Below are 23,427 nucleotides of genomic sequence, written 5' to 3' on the forward strand. Positions count from 1 at the left end.
GAAATTTCATATAAATCAGTCACCTTTAAGCGTAATTGAGTAATAAACATCCAAATTATTTCACGAACTTTCACATTTATAATATTAGTAGATTTATACCTATGTCTCAGAACCGAAAAAGGAAACAAATTCTAGACATTATAATTAAAAAAAATTAGCAAACTTAAATTTAAAAAGGTGAGTCGGTTGAGAATTATTGATAATAATCAAAGACTACTTAGAGAACTCCGTTATAATGATAATGAAAAAAAAGTGTAATGGCAACTCTAATTTAAATTCCACTAAAAACAAAAATCTCTAATTTGTCATATCTGTCAGTCAGTTTGACAGTTGTTGTCAAATGCATAGTCGATGTTAGGTATTAATGCTGGAATTTCCGTACGCCGGACGGACCGAATCTCTACTTAAAAGAGTTTTTAAGAGATTTGCATTAAAAATTATTTTTTAATAATAAACTGCTCATCGATGCGTAGGTATTGAAAGTAACTAATTCTGAAAAAAAAAAAGATTTTATTAGTAAATGTGCTAACAGAATAAGAAGCTGTGATATTTTAATTGCGCAAAGTAAAAATTGGTTGTTTGTGTACTTATTGGTCATTCCGTTTGATATTTGTTTAAGCAGCTGTGTATGATTTACATGTAAATATAGTGTTAATACGGCTACTTATTCAATTAATGAAGTACGTGTTTCTAAGCAATAAGTGATCACTTGTTTTGAATTAATATTTAGATAGAGGCACCGCCTGTATTAATATAGTAATTTTCAACTTCAATTTTATATTTAATTTTGAATATTTTCAGTTTGCTTCTGTGAGATGTCTTGATTTTTATCGACAACCGGTAAAAAATTGTAAATCGTAAGTATCATAATTATCAATTCCTTTTCAATTAAATTGATAAGAAAGATAGGTACCTATCTTTATATTACTATGTGTTATCAGAGATGGATATATACATAACATATTCATGTTCCAGTCATTTGATAAGTGCTATTAAATTAATGGATTTACCTATTGTTTGCTCTCAATAGGTGTAAATTAAAAAAAGATTGAGATATTAGTATATAAAGAAAATATACACTATAATTTCCTTTAAACATATAATACAGTCATAGTTGTATTAAATTACTTAAACAATATAGTGATATTTAATCTATTCTGAACTAATAAACAATTATTGCAAGTGTACCTCAAGGATACCTATTGTTGTAAGTTGTAATAAAAATTCTAATTTTACTTATTGATTAGAAATGATTGACATACAGCATACAAACTTACTTTCACATTTATAATTAGGGTTTGCAATCTTGCATTTCACATTACCATATTTTAGTGATTTTCTACATGTTAATGAGACATGCATAACTCCCATATTTATATGGTAAATTTAGTGAGGAAAATTTTTGAACATTTTAGCAGCAAGAAGGAAAATAGGATAGAAGCATAATAATGTATATATGTAACAAAAATAATATATAATTTATTCTTAATCTTTCTTAGTTAATAACTAAGAATATATCACTTAATTAATAAACACAGTTAATATGTCTTAACACACATAATCTTGTCTGTTTGATTTTTTAAATACTAAGAATTATTTATGTTCTTTTTTTTGTTAAAGTTTTTTTAGTTTTGTTAAATATAAATATTCTACAATATAGGAATTTTTATTTTTGTATATATAAAATTTAAATATATTTTTAGTACATTATATATCAAATAAAAAAAATATTACTTATTTGTAAATATGTTTTATATAATTTTTATGTTTATTTATTAGTTTAAGAATAACACAGACATCATAAAAGATTGAAATTATAAGACAGTAAACTAACTTTACTACTATAACTTTTAATAGAATAACATCTAAAAAAATATCAATTTTTTTAGTTAGTATTAAAAATGTAATGGGTTAAATTTCTTGCAGAAATGACAGTGGGATCCCCCTGTAATTGTAAATTTATAGTACTAGCTGGACATAAAAACGGTATTGCAAACTTTATTTGTAATATTAATAAGGACTAGTTGTATCCTACAGCTTTGCTTTTTATTTATTTATTATTACCTGTAGTTTACAGATGATTAAACTCCAACACACTACAGAATTATGTGAATTAGGATGAAACTATGCTGTCTATTATTCTACAATATATGTTAAGTTAATTTTAAACTTTTACATAGTTTACACATATTTTAAATACACAATTGGGACTTAACATGATGAAAATCCTTTGCAGGTATATAGCACCCACATACTTGCTTTATTGGCGATGTTTGAACATGGATTGCATCATGTCGTGGTCACTATAGGTTTTCATCGTTTAGGTCTCGATTGTATATTTAAAATATATGTTTAGTTAGTTCAAACTTTCGATTATGTCTTTTGATCTCATAATAATGCTTTTTGTGGGAACAGAAAATCATGCAGATTGGATGACTTAAGTTACTTAATGTCAATTAAGGTTTTTAGTATCTATTTATATTATTATGTATTTTTTCAGAACATGGTTGTGTTCAGGCGTCTAATATCACGTCTGCTGAGGACACGGAATCTCCTTATGTTCACAATAATAGTCATATTGCTGTATATAATCAAAACACTAGGCAATCTTGAAGTGCTTGAATCAAAGGCTAACAAACTTATAAATCAATTGAAAGAAAGCCAAAATCCCGGTCAAAATGAACATTTTGTACCAACTAGTTTAAAGGTATGTTATTTTTTATGTAAAATTAAAACAAATAAGAATTCAAGAGCTGACTCATCTGTTATTATCTAGGAAGAATTATGGGAACCATTTTGTTTTACACCTTAATCCCGCTGCAAATGTGTTATTATAGTAAAGCAAGACCAGAAGACTTAAAAGGGTACATTACTTATCATCATTAAAATATAAGACATATGTTAGTGCATTTGATTATAGTATTGAGACTGATGGCAAATAAATTAAAAGAATATTACCATAATTATTTCAGCATTCATTGTGCAACTTTATATAAGTATAGGCTTCCCCAAAAAACAGGCATGAGGAGTTACTATATCTATTGATATATCCAAGGTTGCCATCCTCTGTATTGGTTTTTTAAATGGGCGAGAATGGAATGGTAACCCTGTTTGCATTATTGTAATACGCTGGCTAGGCGAGGATGAAAGCAGATCAGTTAACCCATCATAATAAATTGCATAAGACTTAACCATGATTGTTACTAATAGGAAACTCTGTGGAGGTCTACCTCATAGGGTATATTGCTAGCAATGGGGCTGTTAGACCCATATATTTACAATACCTTCTTCCCTCCTCTAAATAGTGATTGGCCACTTTATATTGCCTTTGTCTGTGTGGTGTTACCATTAATCTATATATCTATATTTATAATAAATCTGTAGAAAGGTCAATTCTGTACATGAAATATATTTCCAAAATAACTATCAGGGGGTGATTATTGATCGATACTGATACCAAAAATGCAATCAGTAAAATTTTTGTCTGTCTGTCTGTCTGTACGAGGTTTGTCCGGAAAGTACGTATAAAAGTTTTTTAAAAATTTTATTTTACAATTATTCAGGTAAATCAATGTTATCCCCTTCAAAGTACTCCCCTGTGACATAATGCACTTGTGCCAACGCCGTTTCCACTGTGAGAAGGCTCCTTGAAAGTCCTCTGGTTGTAGGTTTCTCAGCTGCCCCGTCGTAGCTTTTTTTATCTCATTTATGTCCCCCAAATGCCGCCCCCGAAGTACCAATTTGGTTTTTGGGAACAAGAAGAAGTCACACGGGGCCAAATCCGGCGAATGGGGGGGGTGTTCGGTCACCGTAATGGAATTTTTACTCAAAAACTCACGGACAACAAGAGAGGTGTGGGCAGGGGCATTGTCGTGGTGAAGAATCCAACGATAAGAATTCTGGACGAACTCGTGCCACACGACTGTCTGACCGTTAAACGACGGTCCCCATTAACACAAGTTCGAATTCTTTCCACGTTTTCGTCGGAATGTGAAGTGGAAGGACGTCCTGAACGTGGGTCATCTTGAACGCTTTCTCGGCCCTCTCTGAATCTTTTTAGCCACTTGTGGACGGTTGGTTCCTTCACAGCATCATCCCCATACTGTTCTGAGATAAAATTTAATTCTTGCCGAGTTTCGAGAGAAACTTGATTACGACGCGCTGCTCTTCAACGGAAGCGGGCTCCATGCCGACGGGGTTTCAAGGTAACTTCACAGATGGCGTATTTGTGTGCATTGTTAGGGACATAAGGAAGGGGTCCTGCGCTTACCTGGCCTCCCCACTCCTCTTTCTCGCATTCCAGAACACTTTTATACGAACTTTCCGGACAGACCTCGTATGTTTGTTATAGAAACAAAAACTTGGTACAATTATTCTTCATACTCCTGGGCAGGTTATAGTATACTTTTCATCACGCTACGTTCAGAAGGAGCAGAGCAGTGAAGGGAAATGTTGGTAAAACGGGAGAAGTTACTTCATTTTTAAGCTTCCGTTGCGTGTGCAGCCTTAATGGCCACTTTTTAAAATGTAAAAATGTCCACCCGTGCGAAACCGGGACGGGCCGCTAGTGTTATATAATTGTATTTTACTTGTATGTGTTATGTGGATTTATATAGAACAACTTTTAAACTTAGAACAAATAGGCATTTGTGGCGAAATCACCACATTACATTGAATACCATCATTTTAATTTGATAAGAGAGATCATTTGTGAGCCTATACATGAGTCAATAGTAATGACTCATGTAAATTTATCAATCTTTCCTGTTTTAATTATATAAAATAACTAGCAATCCGCCCCGGCTTCGCACAAGCATAATATTTGTTTGTGTTACTTTTAAACTGTTCTATACATTTAGTATTTTAAGTTTACCGGCTTATTGATTATATATACATACATACATACATACATACATACATACATACATATATATCTGTCACGCCTGTCTCCCATTAGGGTAGGCAGAAACAATGGAATGCCAAATGCTTCGATTCAAACAAACCTCTTTCGCTTCTTCAACATTCATCAATCTTTTCATACACGCTCGCCGGTTACGAGTACTTTTAATTTACCCCTTCTTCAGCACGTCGCCTATTTGGTCAACATACGTCCGTCTAGCGGCCCCTACCGACATTTCCATTCATTCTTGCTCGATAAATCTCTTTCGTAATTCTTCTTTCATCCATCCTCTCCAAATGACCAAACCAACGCAACATTCCTTTTTCGATTTTTGTCACTACATCGTCTTTCAGTCCACACTTCTCTCTAATCACACTATTGATTTTATTTTATACAATATATCATCTTCTGACCAACTGCATTAATTAACATGCTGTAAAAAGTACTATAAGGGTATAGAGGTATAACATCTTAGTCCGGGGGGAAAGTGATTGTTAGCAATGGAGTTTGACAGCCCAATTGCTAGCAATAAGCCTTATTAGGTCGACCATCACGTGGTTCCCCCTGAAAACTATCGTGAACAATTCTTGTTGAATTCGTCATAATGGGCTAACGTACCTGCTTCATCCTCACCTATCATAGGTGAGGATGAAGCAGGTGCCATACCATTATCATTCCATTATCGCCATTAAAAAAATTTAAGTCCTCAAGAATTACAACGCCTGAGGGTTACCATAAGCATCACAGTGTATTTTGCGGTGTCTTTCATGTTTATAGGCGATGATTGCTATTTTCCATCAGGTGGGCCGTCAGCATATTTGCCATTTAAGGATCATTATAAAAAAACTGCATTTGTAATTGATAAAAAAAATTTAATTATATAAAAAAAGATCAAAATTATATATAAAATATTAATGTTATTTCGTAGAGGAAATAGGTATTATTCACATTTCGTTTGTGATTTATGTTATCACATTGTTGATAAGACCTGTCGACAAGCCTGCAAATAATTGTGTAAAAATGCATTTCACAGTTATGTCCACAACAGTTAAAAGTTATGTTGTAATAACAAATTACACACTGGTGACGTAATGTGTAATTAAGCTGAGGCAGCTCTTATTATTTCCCATTACGATAGCCAACGCGCTCCTCACCCTCCCTACCGCGGAATCTTTGTTAAGAGCCCACGCAAATACATCCGCACACCGCACACAGCGTCCCCGCTGGCAGGGACGAAGATCCAATGCGACACGCGGTCCGCGCGCGATTAGGTTTGCGCCCGAGTGCATTCCAACGATTCAGAGTTCCCACCACGACATACCGAACCTTCGCCGTCCCTTGACGGGGGTCGAAGTGCGGTGCCCTAAGCCGAGGTACGAGCCACTCTGGCGCCCTTAGGTGCACGCCGCAGTCCATAAGTAAGAGTCGACATCTCTGTCGCTCCCCTCTCGCGGGCTTGGAGTGCCATCTTTTTTTATTTTTTATACAACTTAGAATGGAACAAGCTGACGGCCCACCTGATGGAAAGTGGTAACCGTCGCCTATAGACATGAGCAGTACCATGGACATAACAGAGTATACTGCTTCGCCCATGATACCCCCCATGCGTTGCCATTCCTGAGGACTCAGGTGTTATTCCTTTGTACCCAATAAATTCACGCCATATCCCACCCTTCAAACCGAAACAGCCATGCAGATACAACTGCTTTCAGTTGAAACACGAATGGGACAGAGGTACCCAAGCAATCGACTTTTGTACAATGTCTCTCTCTGCACTCGCCCCTGCATACAGCAAACATATTCAGAAAAGAAAAGCTCTTATTACTGGCAAAATGTACTGATTGTTTTATTCTTGTTATTTCCTTTAACTAATTCGGTGATGAAATGACGTGCTATAAGTCTGTTTTATGGCGACCATTATCTTGGAGATAAATGCAATAAATGTCCTTAATATTATGATTTTTTACTGTAAATGTGACATTATTGGATTTCTTTGCTTTTTTTTCTTATATACATGGTGTCCGGTAATGAATGGATAATCTTGAAACGTCTTATAGTTCAACTTACCTTACGTTTCGTATTTTTTTTAGGACGGCCATAAGTTGAACTATAAGACGTTTCAAGGTTATCCATTCATTACCGGACACCTGTATAAGTTTGTGAATCTGTATACCTCCATAGATGAGGTCGATCATAGAGGACTTATCTTGTTTTGCCATCCATTGTATCACATGTATCACAAAATAAATAAATATGAATAAATACTATGTAAATGTATATTTTGCATGACCTAATCAATTATAAAATCATTTGGATAACGGCCATAAACTGGGGCCTTGAACTGTCGAGTCCCTGTATACCATTTGAGGTTATTACTATAAGCAATTCCCCAAAGACTTCCAAGTTATATGATTCAAATTAGAATCATAGAAATTGGAAATCTGTCCAAGTTACTTACTAGATAGTACTAAAAAAAATTACTATTTTTTTTTTCAGAAAATAGACTGGCATAATTATCGTCAGATCGAATATGAAAAAGCACGCGATGGTAAGTATTTTTGGTATTGTATTTTCTACATAATTCCTGTAATAAATTCACGAGTTAAAAGGATTTTCATTAATATTATTAACTAGAGGAATACTGGTTTTGTTCACGTTTTTATCTAATCCTATTGGATTTCTCAAAACACTGAGCAAACATTATAAATTTTAGTACTGTAGTAAAAATTGATGTCACAAGAGAAACCGCTCATATACGATTTAAAAGAAATTTAAAGTGTTGATATACCTCCCCATTACATTATATTTATTTATATTTTATAATAATTTGAATACAATTTCCATTATTTATATTATATTATTATTCATATTGTTAATATCTTTACTCATTTAATAATTTAATTATATTTTAATGTTTGTCAAACACAAGGCATGCTGTGGTTGCCTATAAATGTAAGAACGGTGAGATCTGAGCTGCCAGTGTATTGTATTAAAACTTAGCTTTATTGTAGCTGTATCTTATGTTGGTAATCCTGTAAATAAATAAATAAATAAATATTGTAGCTTTAGACAAATCGCGATTAATGTCTTTTTTTTTTAATTGGTAAATTTGTAATGGTAACCCCGCTTGTGCTTCGGTATACACTGGCAGAGCATCAGTGAGGGATGATAGTTGAGAATGAAAGCAGATCAGTTAGCCCATCGTGATGAATACACCTGGGGTTCATCACGATGGTTTCCAGATGGGACTATGTGGAGGTCGACCTGATATTATACTCTATATTGCTAGCAATGGGACTGATAGTTCATTTTACTAGCAATCCCTTCCCCCCTGGTATAGTGGTTTAAGACATTGCTTTATTTTTTAATAGTCTCGGGTTTAATTTTCATAACAATACAAACATTCATCATTATGATAATCAACATATCAGCCGTTAATTGTTCACTGCTAAATATAGGCCTCCCCCTATTGAAGGGGAGGGGGTAAGCCAGTAGTTGCCGTGCTTGGCAGGCGGGTTAGTAACCGCGGTTTTTTTTATTGCATGAAAATGGAGTGATAACCCTGCCTGCGCTAATGGAATACGCTGGCGGGGCACCAGTGAGGGGTGATCGATGAGGATGCAAACAGGCCAGTTAGCCCATCATGATGAATTCATCAGGAATTGACCATGATAGTTTCCAGGGGGAACCGCGAGGAGGTCGACCTGGTTGGGTATATTGCTAGCAATGGGATTCTTCGTACCCATTACTAACAATCCCTTTTCCCCCCTAGTAACCGCGGTTAGGCTTTGGTGATGTTTTAAGAGGGACGCTGCTGCCTATCCCTCGACCATTGAGTTCTTTTAGTCTCTTTTTACACACCCATTTCAAAAACTTGTATTCATGACTATTTGTATTGGTCTCGTTTATATGTATATGTTTACGAAAAAAATGTACGTCTGTATCAGTTGTCTAATACTTATACTATAAGCTTTACTTAGTCTGAGACCAGATGGCGTTGTGTAATATGTCTAAACGATATTTATTTATTAAATACTAGCTTTTAGTATGTAAAGTTAGGGCTAAAACCTTATCTTGTTAATTGGTTAAGTCGTTAAGGTACTATAAGGTAACAAACAATCTTACTTTCACATTTATATTTTTTTTAATGGATGATAATGGAATGGTAACCCCGCCTGCGCTAACGGTATACGCTGGCGGGGCACCAGTGATAGATGATAGGTGAGGATGAAAAGGCAGGTCAGTTAGCCCATCGTGATGAATACATTTGGAATTCAGCACGATGGTTTCCAGGGGAGACCGACCTGTTAGGGTATATTATTAGCAATGGAACTGATAATCCGCATTACTAACAATCCCTTCTCCCCCCATTTATAATATTAGTAAGCATTTAATAAAATGTTGTAGGAATTGGTGAACAAGGCAAACCAGCGCGTCTACCTAAAGAAGACGAGGATTTGGAAAAAGAACTGTACTCTGTGAACGGTTTCAATGGGGCGTTGAGTGACAAGATCCCTTTAAATCGTTCGTTACCGGACATACGTCATCCGGGATGCAAGAAAAAATTGTACATAGAATCCTTACCGACAGTGAGTGTGGTGGTGCCGTTTCACAACGAGCATTGGAGTACGTTGCTAAGGACAGCTTACTCTGTGCTTTACAGATCGCCGGAGCATTTAATAAAAGAGGTTTTTCTAGTCGACGATGCTAGTACGAAAGGTAAGTTGCACGTTGTTTTAAAAATAATCGTAATGTAGTTTTTAAATAGCTGTTCATGTTTTACTGATTACTTCTGTGACATTTACGTACAATTGTATGTATATTTGATGTGACAATTGATTTTTATTGATAATCTAGGCCATGAAATGAAATTACGAATTTTTGTACTCAATTTCGTGTTTTCATTCATACTTAAAATCGTCTCAGTAAATGGAGTATAAAATTTTGCTCATTATAAACTCTAAGCAACTGAGCACAAAGCAAAAAAAAATATTTTTTTTTAATATATTTAAACGACACGTATTATGTAATTTTAACATCAAATTTGTGTTATGTTCGGCTCTGAAATTTTGGAAAATATTTCACAGTATATATATATATATATATATATATATATATATATATATATATATATATATATATATATATATATATATATATATATATATATATATATATATATATATATATATATATATATATATATATATATATATATAACTGTTTCAATATAAAAATTCATAAGAACAGTAATAGTCTTAAAATATTATCCTATTTAACACAATGTAATATTGTTATCGAATAAAAAAATCCTTTTCAAAGTTACGTGTGGGTGACATGACAAATCGTCATAGTCGTAGAATACTGACGGATCTTTATACTCGTATGTAATCTTTGTCAGATCCGTTAGTATTCTATGACTATGACGATATAATTAAAAATAAATTATATACAAACTTAATTATTAATAATTAGCTATATTCCGCGGCTTCGACCGCGTCAATTCGTAAATAAAGCATCCTATGTGCTAAGATAGGATATAACCTATCAATGTATTAAATTTCATTCAAATACGTTCAGTAGTTTTCGCGTGAAAGAGTAACAAATATCCAACCATCCATCTATCATTTTTTTTTATACGACTTAGAATGGCAAACAAGCTGATGACCCACTTGATAGAAAGTGGTAACCGTCGCCTATAGACATAAGCAGTACCATGAACATAACAGTACACACACATATTATTTCGCCCATGATACCCCCCATACGTTGCCATTCCTGAGGATTCAGGTGTTATTCCTCTGTACCCTGTAAATTCACGACATATCCCACCCTTCAAACCGAAACACAGCCATGCAAACACAACTGTTTCACGGTAGAAAATGGACAGGATGGGACAGAGGTACCCAAGCAATCGACTTTTGTACAAAGTCTCCCTCTGGTAGATCTATTGTTAAAAAAATTTTCATTCATTCTATTAACTGGATTTAAGAGTTATGCATTAAAATAATTTCAAATGTATACAAATTGATTTTATTTCAGATTTCCTTAAAGCTCCACTTGATGAGTATCTAGCGAAGAATATGCCGAAAGTGAAAGTGGTTCGTTTGGCGGAGCGTAGTGGATTGATCATAGCGCGGTTGGCCGGCGCCAAGCAGGCTACCTCGGACGTCCTTATATTCCTGGACTCGCACACGGAGGCCAACGTCAATTGGTTGCCACCACTGCTAGGTCTGTGTATGTATTACTATCATATCTTACCATATAAGATACTATAATGGTCACCATTATAATATATTAGTATACTATTCCTTGAAGTGTGAGATATGGTAGTGAAATTACAGGATACTTAGGCATAACACCTTAATAGAATGTCCTATTGTGATATCTTAGAGTGTTAGAAATATAAAATAAAAAAAAAGTATAACGAAAACTTCTATACTGTAATGTTAGTTTTTTAAAAAGTAGATCTGAAAGTCCATTATGATATTTTGGAATCTTAAAAATAACAATTGATTGTCCTACTTTGATATCTTGGATCTTTAAAAAATACAATAAAAAAAAACCATGGACATAATATATTGTTTCGTCCATGATATTCCCGCAGTAAGGGGGAGGGGGGACGAGTTAGTAATGCCGAGTACTAGTCCCATTGCTAGCAAAATACTCTGTTAGGTCGACCTCCACGTGATCCCCCCTGGAAACCATCGTGCTGAATTCCAGGTGTACTCGCCACAATGGGCTAACTGACCTACCTTTTTATCCTCACCTATCATCCCTGACTAGTGCCTCGCCAGCGTATACCGTTAGCGCAGGCGGGGTTGCCATGCCATTATCGTCGTAACATATATATAATCGAGATGTGCCCGTTGCCGTCGCAGAGCCGATCGCGCTGGACTACCGCGCGGTGGTGTGCCCGTTCATCGACGTGGTGGCCTTCGACACGTTCGAGTACCGGGCGCAGGACGAGGGCGCCCGCGGCGCCTTCGACTGGGAGCTGTTCTACAAGCGGCTGCCCGTGCTGCCCGCCGACGAGCGCAACATGCCCGAGCCGTTCGCGTGAGTTTTCTTTTTTTTTCATACAACTTAGAATGGCAAACAAGCTGACGGCCCACTTGATGGAGAGCGGTAACCGTCGCCTATAGACATGAGCAGTACTATGGACATAATAGAGTATACTGTTTCGCCCATGATAGTTACCACCACCCACCCACCCTTCAAACTGAAACACAGCCATGCAAATATAACTGCTTCACGGTAGAAACACGAATGGGACAGAGGTACCCAAGCAATCGACTTTTGTACAAAGTCTCCCTCTGTCAAACAGCAGTCACCTACTTTCATTTTCAATATATATAATAGAAAACAGCGATTAACTACATTCCTTTTCAAATACATATAATAATTATTCACTAAATAATTACTTCCCCTACTTACTTTATTTATGACTATCGAAAATTGGTAATTTTTATAAAATGTAAATTGGCAACACATTAGCCCATTGACAATAATAGACTTTCCAGCGATCGGGTTAACTCGGCTATCTTCGTACCGACTCGTACATCAACAAACTATTAATGAATGATTTTAACTATCAGTAGAAGCGTATAGTAAATGGAATTGGTAATCGAATAACGTTAGTAGCCGAATGACATTAGTAGTCGGATAATTTGAAAATCATTCGATTAATCCGAATGAATGCCTCAGTCGAATAATTAGTAGTCGAATTAGTAAATCCGCGCATCGCTAGTGTAACGTATATTCTAATGCGCGGCCGCTGCCACCCGGGACGGACGCACGGCTCGACGGCCGCTCCGACACCGCATTTAAATCTCTGATATCTTCTAAGATATTAATTTTAATGATAACAGTGTGATTAGAGAGAAGTGTGGACTGAAAGACGATGTAGTGACAAAAATCGAAAAAGGAATGTTGCGTTGGTTTGGTCATTTGGAGAGGATGGATGAAAGAAGAATTACGAAAGAGATTTATCGAGCGAGAATGAATGGAGATGTCGGTAGGGGCCGCTAGACGGACGTATGTTGACCAAATAGGCGACGTGCTGAAGAAGGGCCAAATTAAAAGTACTCGTAACCGGCGAGCGTGTATGAAAAGATTGATGAATGTGGAAGAAGTGAAAGAGGTTTGTTTGAATCGAAGCATTTGGCGTTCCATTGTTTCTGCCTACCCTAATGGGAGACAGGCGTGACAGATATGTATGTATGTATGATATGCTATAAATGACAATTTTGATCTACATTAAATGCACAAAGTATCCACGGTATTTAATTGGATAAGGAATAATACTATATTGTTTAAAATAGCTTCGTAAATAACCGAATTGATTTTTTTATAATACGTAAAAGATAAAAATGCTTACTCTGGGTTATACTTAGGAGATAGACATATTGCACAATTCTGTAGTGAATTGTTTCGATCTATCTCAGTTTTAGCTAGCGTTTGTAATGAAAGCGCACAAAAATATAATTTTTGGGATATATAAATCTATTGAAAAAAAAAATATATATAATTTCGTTGACAGGAGTCCCGTAATGGCCGGCGGTTTGTTCGCAATATCGCGCGCCTTCTTCTGGGAGCTCGGCGGCTACGATCCCGGCCTCGACATCTGGGGTGGAGAGCAATATGAACTCAGTTTCAAGGTAACAAGATTCTAATTGATTTGAAGGGCATCTTGATTTAGATTCTAATCTGTTGAAGAGTCGGCAATTGTAAGGAAAATCGTGCATGAAGTAGAAGAGTTATAACAAGAGTTGATACTAAAGTTTACGGTTGGATGGTACAGAATGCCATCCAGTTTAAAGTAGGTCCTGTATACGATTTTATAGGCTAGTGCCACATTTAGCAGATCTTCGATTGCCGATCTTACGCCGCGGAATTTGTAAGATGAATTACCAACGTCGATTTTCTGTTGACTCATATTGTAAGTATTTTTTTTTTTACAATAGTTTGCTCTTTATGAAGTTTTAAATGAATACAGTACGTTTAAATAGAGTTAAAATAAGTATATATGTATATATACATGTGGCGCAGTGGAGGAATAAAAACAATAATCCAAGCACTTCTTGAATTTATTTTTATAAAAATGTCTTACACATGCGTCGTCGTCGTATTACTCCTCCTCCATCTTACTTTTTCTCCCTATCTCCCTTCCACACACGTCCGTCTCTCTCTCACTCATTCTAGTTCGTAACTATTCACATCTCATACTATCTCGCTTCTACACGTCATACTTACCTACCTTACTTACCGATTCTATCTCACACCCACATACATATTAAGGAGACCGTTCGTCAGGGGCGATATTAACACTGATATTCCGCGTAGATTTCGACAGACAGTACCCAATTTGATGTATTTCACCAGAGGGAGACTTTGTACAAAAGTCGTTTGCTTGTGCACCTCTGTCCCATTCGTGTTTGTACCGTGAAGCAGTTGTGTTTGCATGATCATGTTTCGGTTTGAAGGGTGGGATATGGCAGTGAATTTACAGGGTACACAGGAATAACACCTCAGTCCTTAGGAATAGCAATGCATGGGGAGTATCATGGACGAAACAGTATGCTATGTACGTATGGGGCTATGGAGAGGGTTATGCTCGGAGTCTCTTTGTGTGATAGAATCTGTGATAGGCATATCCGCAAAAGAACCAAAGTAACCGACATAGCCCGAAGGATAAGTAAGCTGAAGTGGCAATGGGTTGGTCACATAGTTTGAAGAACCGACAACCGATAGGGAAGAAAGCTTCTTGAGTGATGGCGACCTCCTACTAGATGGAATGACGACCTCAAATGCATTGCAGGGAGTAAGTGTATGCAGGTGGCTCAGGACCGTTCCTTATGACGGTCTATGGGGGAGGCCTATGTCCAGCAGTGGACGGATAATGGCTGTGATGATGACAGTATTCATAGTTGTGATTGCTGTCGGTTGTTAGATCTGGCAGTGTGGTGGTAAAATGCTGGACGCGCCGTGTTCCCGCGTCGGTCACATCTACCGGAAGTTCGCGCCGTTCCCCAATCCCGGACACGGCGACTTCGTTGGCAAGGTACGTTCCACACACTTTTGGATACAACTGACTTTGTACTTTATTTATGACTATTTAAGGGCTATTTAAGTTCGGTCGGATTATTTTTGTGTATGGAAAAAAAAAAGAACAGGAAAAATACTAGAAATTTTCCGATAAGAATTTACACTAAATATCAATTCAGAATAATGGTCTGAATTAACTGTTTTCGTTTTTGCCAACTTGTTCCTTATACTCTGTATAACTACAAGTAAAACCCGTGCACGAGTAGGGGGGAAAGGGATTGTTAGTAATGGAGATTAAAAATTCCATTGCTAGCAATATACCCAACTAGGTCGACCTCCTCGCGGTTCCCCCTGGGAACTATCATAGTTAATTCCTGATGAATTCATCATGATGGGCTAACTGGCCTGTTTTCATTCTCATCTATCACCCTTCACTGGTGCTCCGCCAGCGTATCCCGCTAGCGTATGCGGGGTTACCTTACCATTTTCATCCACAAAAAAAAAACCCGTGCACGAATATGACGCTTGATCTATCAATTATTTTGCTTAATGACTGCAGAACTACCGTCGCGTGGCCGAAGTATGGATGGACGAGTACGCAGAATATTTGTACTCGCGGCGGCCGCACTACCGGAACATCGATCCTGGAGATCTCACGGAACAGAAGGCCCTTCGAGAACGACTGCACTGTAAACCTTTCAAATGGTTTATGACACAGGTCAGTGTGACAATTTGTTTGTATGTAACTTTGAAAGGAAAACAAGCTGACGGCCCACCTGATGGAATGTAGTAACCTGTCACCTACAGAGGCACGAACAGCATCATGCATATCACAGAATATATTGTACCCAGGGTACCCAACCTTGCTATGGCTGTACAGAATTGCAGAATGCAGAATATTTTATTAAATTAAAACACCTCTGTCACCATGTTGTGTTAACCTAGTTAAGATGGGGGGAAAGGAATTGTTAGCAATGGAGTTCGACAGCCTCATTGCTAGCAGTATGCCCCATTAGGTTAACCTCAACGTGGTTCCCCCTAGAAACCATCATGAACAATTCTTGTTGAATTCGTCACGATGGACTAACTGACCTGCTTCATCCTCATTTATCATCAATCACTGGTACTTCGCTAGTGTATACCGATAGCACAAGCGGGGTAACCATTCCATTATCATCCATTAAAAAAACCCAGTTAAGATGTCAATTGAACTACCCACAACATGGACTCCTTATTTCATGATTTGAATCATAACGTCATAGTCGTAGAATACTGACGGGTATTTATATGTAATCTTTGTCAGATCCGTCAGTATTCTACGACTATGACGATATGTCTCTGTACCGTGTAATTTTATTGCGTTATTCTTCAAAATAAAATGCAGTAATGCATGCTACTTCAGGACAGAAACACGAGTAGGACACAGGTACCTAAGCAGATCTTTGTAAAAAGTCTCTTTCTGTTATCAAATTTGTTATAAAATCGGAAAGTGGTAAAATTAACTCTTAAATAATTTTCATTTAATCATTGTAACATATGTGATTCTATATTGCAGTAAACGTTATATTAATTTTACCACCAGGTGGCGTTTGACCTCCCTTTCCGGTATCCGCCAATAGAACCCAGTCCGTATGCCGAAGGGAAGGTAAGAACAAACTTTTATTTATTATTAATATATAACCATATGGTCCCGGCATAGAATAGGCAGTCCCTGCGTTTCACGTGGGTGTCGTAACAGGCGACTAAGGGAAGGCGAGGGATGGGCAGCAGCGTCTCTTAAAACATCTCCCAAGCTTAACTGCGGCTGCCAGGCGAATTGCCAAGCATGGCAACTATTGGCAAAACCCCCCAAGGCTTATGTTCAGCAGTGGACAGTTAAAGGTTGCTATGAACGTGTTGAATTATTAATATTAATTTATTCACAAAAATTAAAGTATATTTTAACCCGTACTACACTTATCTACAAACTGAAATGTCAAATTATCTTCATTTCTGCCTTCTACCCACATTTAATTATATATTCTGGGGAGAAGGGATTGTTAGTTATGAGGTCTAACAGCCCCATTACTAGCCTAGCCATTATATTCTGTCAGGTCGACCCCCACGTAATTTTGCCATATTTGAAGATGATTCCAGCAGATTGCATTTAATACAATTCGCTTAAATAATATTTAAAGCAATAGGGAAGGAAAATAGCTCTAAATACATGGATTGACTACATAACACGGACTTTACTATAGTTATTGTATATTATATATATATATATATATATATGTTAAATACAACACATCAATTAATTTTAACCATTCAACAAATCGTCATGGATTTTGGTATATATTGTAATGCGGGTTCCTAAAACCGCCACCGCGCAACGGCCGCGAGTAATTCCCCTTTCCGATCGTCCTCCCCGCTCACGTCGCCCTCCCGTGCGCTACCGTTAGCTTAGCGGGGAAAAATGGAATGGTTAGCATTGGAGTTTGATAGCCCCATTGCTAGAAATATGTCTTATTAGGTCGACCTCCACGTGGTTCCCCGTAGAAACCATCGTGAACATTTCTTGTTGAATTCGTCACGATGGGCTAACTGACCTACTTCGTCCTCACCTATCATCCTTCACTGGTGTCCCATCGGTACGAGTATACCGATAGCGTGGGTGGGGCTACCATTCCATTATCATCCATTACAAAAACACCGTTAGCTTAGCGGCGTCGCCGCCGCTGACAGTTACGGACCGGCTGTTGGGGCGTCTCTACGCTACGCACTGCCTACACACTATAATATGTAGTATTTAATATATATAATATAACAATTTCAATACAGATAAAACCGGCATCGAACCCGCAGCTGTGCGTGGACGCTCATCACGGCGATCAGTTGGATAAACTGCACCTGAACACTTGTTCTGACGATATACCCGCCGAGCAACAATTCGTCTTTTCCTGGCATAAAGATATCAAGTATGTAGAAATAATACTAAGTTGAATAAAAAAAAAAGAAGTCCTGTGTGTGTGTGTGTGTGTGTGTGTATTTGTGGGTGTGTGTGTGCGTGGGTGCGTGCGTGCGTGTGTGCGTGCGCGTGCGCGTGCGTGTGTGTGTGTGTATTTTCTATCTCTTCTTTGTCCATTTTCATAACCTTGTCTCGTACATAAATAATTTTCAAGATTTTGAATTCCTCACTTAGACAGAACACTGGATAATGCTCCTATATTTATTTAGTATGTAGTAAAAACATTTCAATAATGATTTGTAAATTATAGGACAAAAAAACGGAACATGTGCTGGGATCTGCCGAATTCGAAGCCCAAGAGTCCAGTTTTACTATTCGGGTGCCACCTGTCTGGTGGGAATCAGTTGTGGAGATACCATACCGTGAGTATAGTCACATATATATATATATATATATATATATATATATATATATATATATATATATATATATATATATATATATATATTAAAGTAATGCCCACTGAGCGTAACTTTAAACCTTCTTTCTTCTAACATATAGTATATATCTGGTATGTATCATTTTTAATATTGTATGAGTGATCTGTTTCACTTCTTTAAGTGTTATATTTAGGTTACATTTTCTTTACCATTTTTCCCGCGACATTCTATTAAATAAACGGATTTTTTTTATATAACTTAGAATGGCAAACAAGCTGACGGCCCACCTGATGGAAAGCGGTAACCGTCGCCTATAGATATGAGCAGTACCATGGACATAACAGAGTATACTGTTTCGCCCATGATACCCCCCATGCGTTGCCATTCCTGAGGACTCACGTGTTATTCCTCGGTATCCAGTAAATTCACGTCATATCCCACCCTTCAAACCGAAACACAGCCATGCAAACACAACTGCTTCACGGTTGAAACACGAATGGGACAGAGGTACACAAGCAATCGACTTTTGTACAAAGTCTCCTTCTGGTAAGTAATTTATAAGACTTAATACGATTCTTCGTCCATAAATCGTTTCCAGGATACGAAGAAATTAACTCAAGGCGCCGGCAACAACTGCTTAGATTGGGACCGTTCCTCGCGCGCCCTCTACATCAACACATGCGAGGACGACAGCGACACCCAGCAGTGGACAGTGGACACCGTCCATCATCACGTCATGGACAAATGGGAGCAGGAGCGGCCGCGGGTCACTGGGCCCCTACCCGATTATTGAGTGAGTGTTATGGTACCCATAAAGTTGACTTTATTTTTTTTATGTAACTTGGAAAGTTTTGCCATAAAGTGTCGATACAAAGTTGAAATTCTGAGAATATTAGATATTCTAGTATTGTATACAAAGAAGGATATACAAGAAATTAAACATTCTATTGGTTTATAGAGATCACAATTACTCTTAAGTGGAATGCATATTTTATGTAACTTGGAATAACAAACAAACTGACGGGCCATTTCAACGAAAGTTGTAATTATTGGCTATAGATACAAACAGAACCGCAAATATGTCAGTGTGATACGCATGGTACCCTTCACGAGTTGTCATTCCTGAGGATTAAAGTGCCTATATAGCTGTAATTGTATAGTTTCATACAAGTAAAGCTACAGCATCCCTTTTAAAATTTAAAAATTTTTGACGCTGCCGCCTATCCCTCGTCTGTTAAATTCCCTTAGTCGCTCCTTACGACACCCACGGGAAAGGAAGGATTAGCCCATTTTATGCCGGGACCGCACTGCAGTAATAATATAATATAATATTATTATTTTGTCCTCAGGAATGGTATCGCATAAAAGGTACCCTGGGTGCCACAGTGTATCCTGTGACATCCATGGTGTTGTTCAGTTTGTACGCTACAGTTACTTTCTATAATGTGGACCGCTAATTGGTGTTATAATAGAAAAGAAAGTGTGAAATAAGAGATTGAAACACGAACAGAAAATTGACGTCAATAAATTTAATCTTGAAAGTGATTATACTAATAGAGACATAATAGACATAACGAAATAGAGAATCAGGCTCAACAGTATTTGCTATCTCATTCTGTCTCATATTTTGAGTGGAGTGTGAGCGAGACAAAAGACATTTAAATAGCTCATACCTATTTACTTACTTAATACTTTACTTAATAACTTTATTTCCTTAAACAAAATTAGCCTGTAGTACAATATAACTATGACCCCACACTAGGCAAAGCGTGTCTCGTGGAAGTTAAATTTAGATTTATTGACTTCAAATTTATGTTCAACATTACAATATTAATGATTTTTAACGAGTACAGTGCAAGGAATCTGACATTCCAGGGCTGACATTAATTAGGCGACTAGATTTTTTAATGTTGACTATATATATATATATATATATATATATATATATATATATGTTTTTTTTAGAGATATAATCTAGTTAGAAATATCCTATTATTAGCTTTCACTGTTATTTAATATGTAGTTATATATATATATATTCATTATGTACAGTCAATACATATCAATAGGAGATATATTTTTATATTATAATAGATTGTGGTAGTTGTGAGAGGCCATCACTCTCCCAGAAGCTAGTCTGTAACGTTAAATAAGGTTTAGAGTTACGTGAATCCTAGTTGTTTATCTGTTTGTTCGTATGTTATATTATTTCTATTTTCTTATTGCATGTCAAGATAAAATTTGACATATGACTCGTAGTGATAGTTGTACAAAATGGAAATTTTTGATAAAAAAAAAATTAATTAAAATACTGAATGTTGATAATTTTTTTTACTGCGTCTAATATTTATAAGTGTTTTCAACTGCTTTTTATATGGCTTTGTACTCGGGCGAGTATGTGCCCTATTTGTTGTGACGTTAAGGTCGAAAATGGTAGCACGACTTGTGAATGTAGGTAAATTAGCTAGGCTATTTCTAGAAACTGTCTTGCAAGATTCCTAACAATATGCATTTAATTTTATTAGTAAATTTGCAATATTGCATTACGATATATGTGTGTATATGCGAATTTATTTTTATTACTTTTACTGTATTAAAATTTAACAGTACGTTTTTATTTTTTTTTGATAAAGTTATAAAAAAAAATGTATATTTTTCTTATGTATTAAAAATATGTCACTCGGTAATTAGTTACTAAAATTCATAATTTCGTCATTTGAAGACAATTTCACACGAAATAAAGACACATTAGCAGCTTTATAGACTTTTACAAATGTATAAGAGAGAAAATCATTACGTTATCTCTGTATTTTTATCTCTTTATTTATTTATTTATTTATCTCTTTATTTATTTATTTATTTATATCTGTCACCTTATACTGCCTTTTGTGAAGAGAAAATAAACCATTCATTTATTCATTCAATTTAAAAGATATTTTAAGATTGCCCGGATTCTGGACCCGTTCAGTGTACACTGTACGTAAAAGAACCAATCCAAAATATTTTCGAATTTAACACGTATTTTTCATAACAATTTTGCTTTGTTTTCTGGGATAAAAACTAACTATTTTAGTCAGCTGTCAAACGCTGACACTTATGCCTGTACCTAACACAGTGTTAAGTCATTTATTAATATAAATTAACTTCAAGGAATACATGAGGCTATAAATTATTTTACTAAACTAGATGTTATTTTGCGGAATTCCATATAGAATTATTTTGTTTAATTCCGCTACCATTAGTATGCGTGTGACTGGCAACACTCGAAAAAAACTCCAGCACGACTGAAAATAAGTCATTCTCAGTTTGGGTACCATCAATCAATCAATCATCTTTATTCATATACATCTGTTACAGATTCTTATGATACGTCAATTTATAATTATAACAATTACTATATAAAATAATATTGATTTAAAAAAACTTACAATAATTACATTTACAGTACAATTCACATTAATACAATATTCAAATCCATGCAGTTTTGTCATATAATTTTATAAAATATTAATTTGCCTGAAGATGTCTCGTTCAGAGCTGAAACATGTCTAGTAAAACTTGCGTGGACGCAATGGCAGTCGGATATCGATGGCTAATATGGGAAGGTTGTGGACTTTCTAGTAATAATAATGGTATTCAATCTTCTAGTGTTGGCAATCGCACACATACTAATTGTAGTGGAATTAAACAATTCTAATCAAATAACCAGCTATAAATTAGTTTTAATTTCCAAAATTGTGCATTAAAAATAAGTTTACCTTAGTTTTAAACTGATGTATTATTTTATTATTTCGTACCGGATATCATTGCAATTTTTGACATAATTGTCAACGCATGCGCAGCACAATGAGGTACGTTTATTTGTATGATTTTGTAATGCCTACTGTGCTTATTTTTTTTTATTTTAACAGCATATAAGTAGTAAAATATAAACTATACATTATTTAAAGTTTTAAACTGAAAAACTGGAATATATTTATATTTTTTAATTTTAATTTAATTTTTGTAATACAACTAAGTACAATAGTGTTATTAACTTAATTTGTCATAACACGAATGTGAAATTATGCAAAAATGATTTCTCGCCAACATTACAATTTATATTATGTTTATTTAATTTTTTATTAATTAAAATATTTAATTTAAACAGGGCAGCATCTGTTAGGTCTTTAGTCAACAATACCTGGATTGAAATGAAAATTAATCGACTTTAAACCTTACTGCGACGTAATTTGGTTTAATCATTATCATCATATCGGCTTAACTGTCCCCTGCTGAGCATAAGCCTTCCCTATAACAGGGGTTTTGCCAGTAGTTGCCACGCCTGGCACGGGGATTGGCAACTGCAGTTAGGATTTGGTGATGCTTTAAGAGGGACGCTGCAGCTCATCCCTCGGCCAATAATATACCTTAGTCACCTCTTATGACACCCATGGGAAAGGAAGGGGAATTTGGTTCAATAATTGGTATATACATACCTTTATATTATTAATAACGGTATTACGTATTAGTGAAAAAAGTATTTAAAATGAATGAGCTCCCTGCCGAGGTTTTCCCAAGAGATTACAGCATGAGGTTCTTCAAAAGGGGGGTAAAGAGGTTTCTTCAGGGTCGGCAACGCGCGCGTAATACCTCTGGTATTGCAGGCGTTCATAGGCTACAGTAACCGCTTACCATCAGGTGGGCCGTCCGCTTACCGCTTACCGCCGTATGCTTGTTTGCCACCTCAGTGGTATAAAAAAAGTATTTAAAAACGATTGCGTAACTAAGTTGCCTTATTAAAAACCCTTGCCTATTTTAATATATGAGTAGTATAATTATAAATTATCTGTCAAATTCTATCGATTGTTATATCTGTATTGAAATATAGACTTTTAAATTTACTTTAGACTTTACCGTAAAGCAAACACAACTGCTTCTCGGTAGAAACACGAATGGGACAGAGGTACCTAAGCAATCGACTTTTGTACAAAGTCTCCCTCTGGCATTGCCATAAGTAATAATATTATTTTTAAAACCGATTTTTTTTTAAATTCATTTATTCACTTCTAACATATTGGGTATTATATGATTCATTAATTTCAAAATATAGT

General features: G+C 36.0%; 1 protein-coding gene across 5 annotated transcripts; it reads left to right on the forward strand.

Annotated features, from left to right (window-relative positions):
* Positions 1-333: 333 nt before the first annotated feature.
* Positions 334-23,151, forward strand: LOC113523549 (N-acetylgalactosaminyltransferase 6-like). Of its 5 annotated transcripts, XM_026909536.3 has the most exons (15): positions 334-473; positions 802-857; positions 2,501-2,707; positions 7,397-7,448; positions 9,308-9,619; positions 10,943-11,131; positions 11,782-11,959; positions 13,443-13,560; positions 14,853-14,963; positions 15,507-15,665; positions 16,530-16,592; positions 17,768-17,904; positions 18,205-18,316; positions 18,933-19,127; positions 19,684-23,151. In XM_026909536.3, exons 3-14 carry the CDS (start codon positions 2,504-2,506, stop codon positions 19,125-19,127), a joined length of 1,830 nt encoding a protein of 609 aa, XP_026765337.2. In that variant the 5' UTR covers positions 334-473; positions 802-857; positions 2,501-2,503; the 3' UTR covers positions 19,684-23,151. The 5 variants fall into 5 exon arrangements, with proteins under 5 accessions (XP_026765337.2, XP_026765336.2, XP_026765338.2 ...); XM_026909535.3 differs by having other exon boundaries at positions 18,933-23,151; XM_026909537.3 differs by having other exon boundaries at positions 344-469; positions 18,933-23,151.
* Positions 23,152-23,427: the final 276 nt, after the last annotated feature.

The sequence above is a fragment of the Galleria mellonella genome, unplaced genomic scaffold (assembly GCF_026898425.1).
Source record: "Galleria mellonella isolate WM207_F2 unplaced genomic scaffold, CSIRO_AGI_GalMel_v1 utg96, whole genome shotgun sequence".
NCBI classification, from domain to species: domain Eukaryota; kingdom Metazoa; phylum Arthropoda; class Insecta; order Lepidoptera; family Pyralidae; genus Galleria; species Galleria mellonella.

Bases quoted from the DNA above. Each gene is read 5' to 3' on its own strand.
- LOC113523549 (XM_026909535.3), top strand. From the start codon at position 2,504: ATGGTTGTGTTCAGGCGTCTAATATCACGTCTGCTGAGGACACGGAAT. The intron at 15,666-16,529 runs GTCAGTGTGACA...TTTTACCACCAG, and splicing joins TCAAATGGTTTATGACACAG to GTGGCGTTTGACCTCCCTTT. The intron at 17,905-18,204 runs GTATGTAGAAAT...TGTAAATTATAG, and splicing joins TCCTGGCATAAAGATATCAA to GACAAAAAAACGGAACATGT.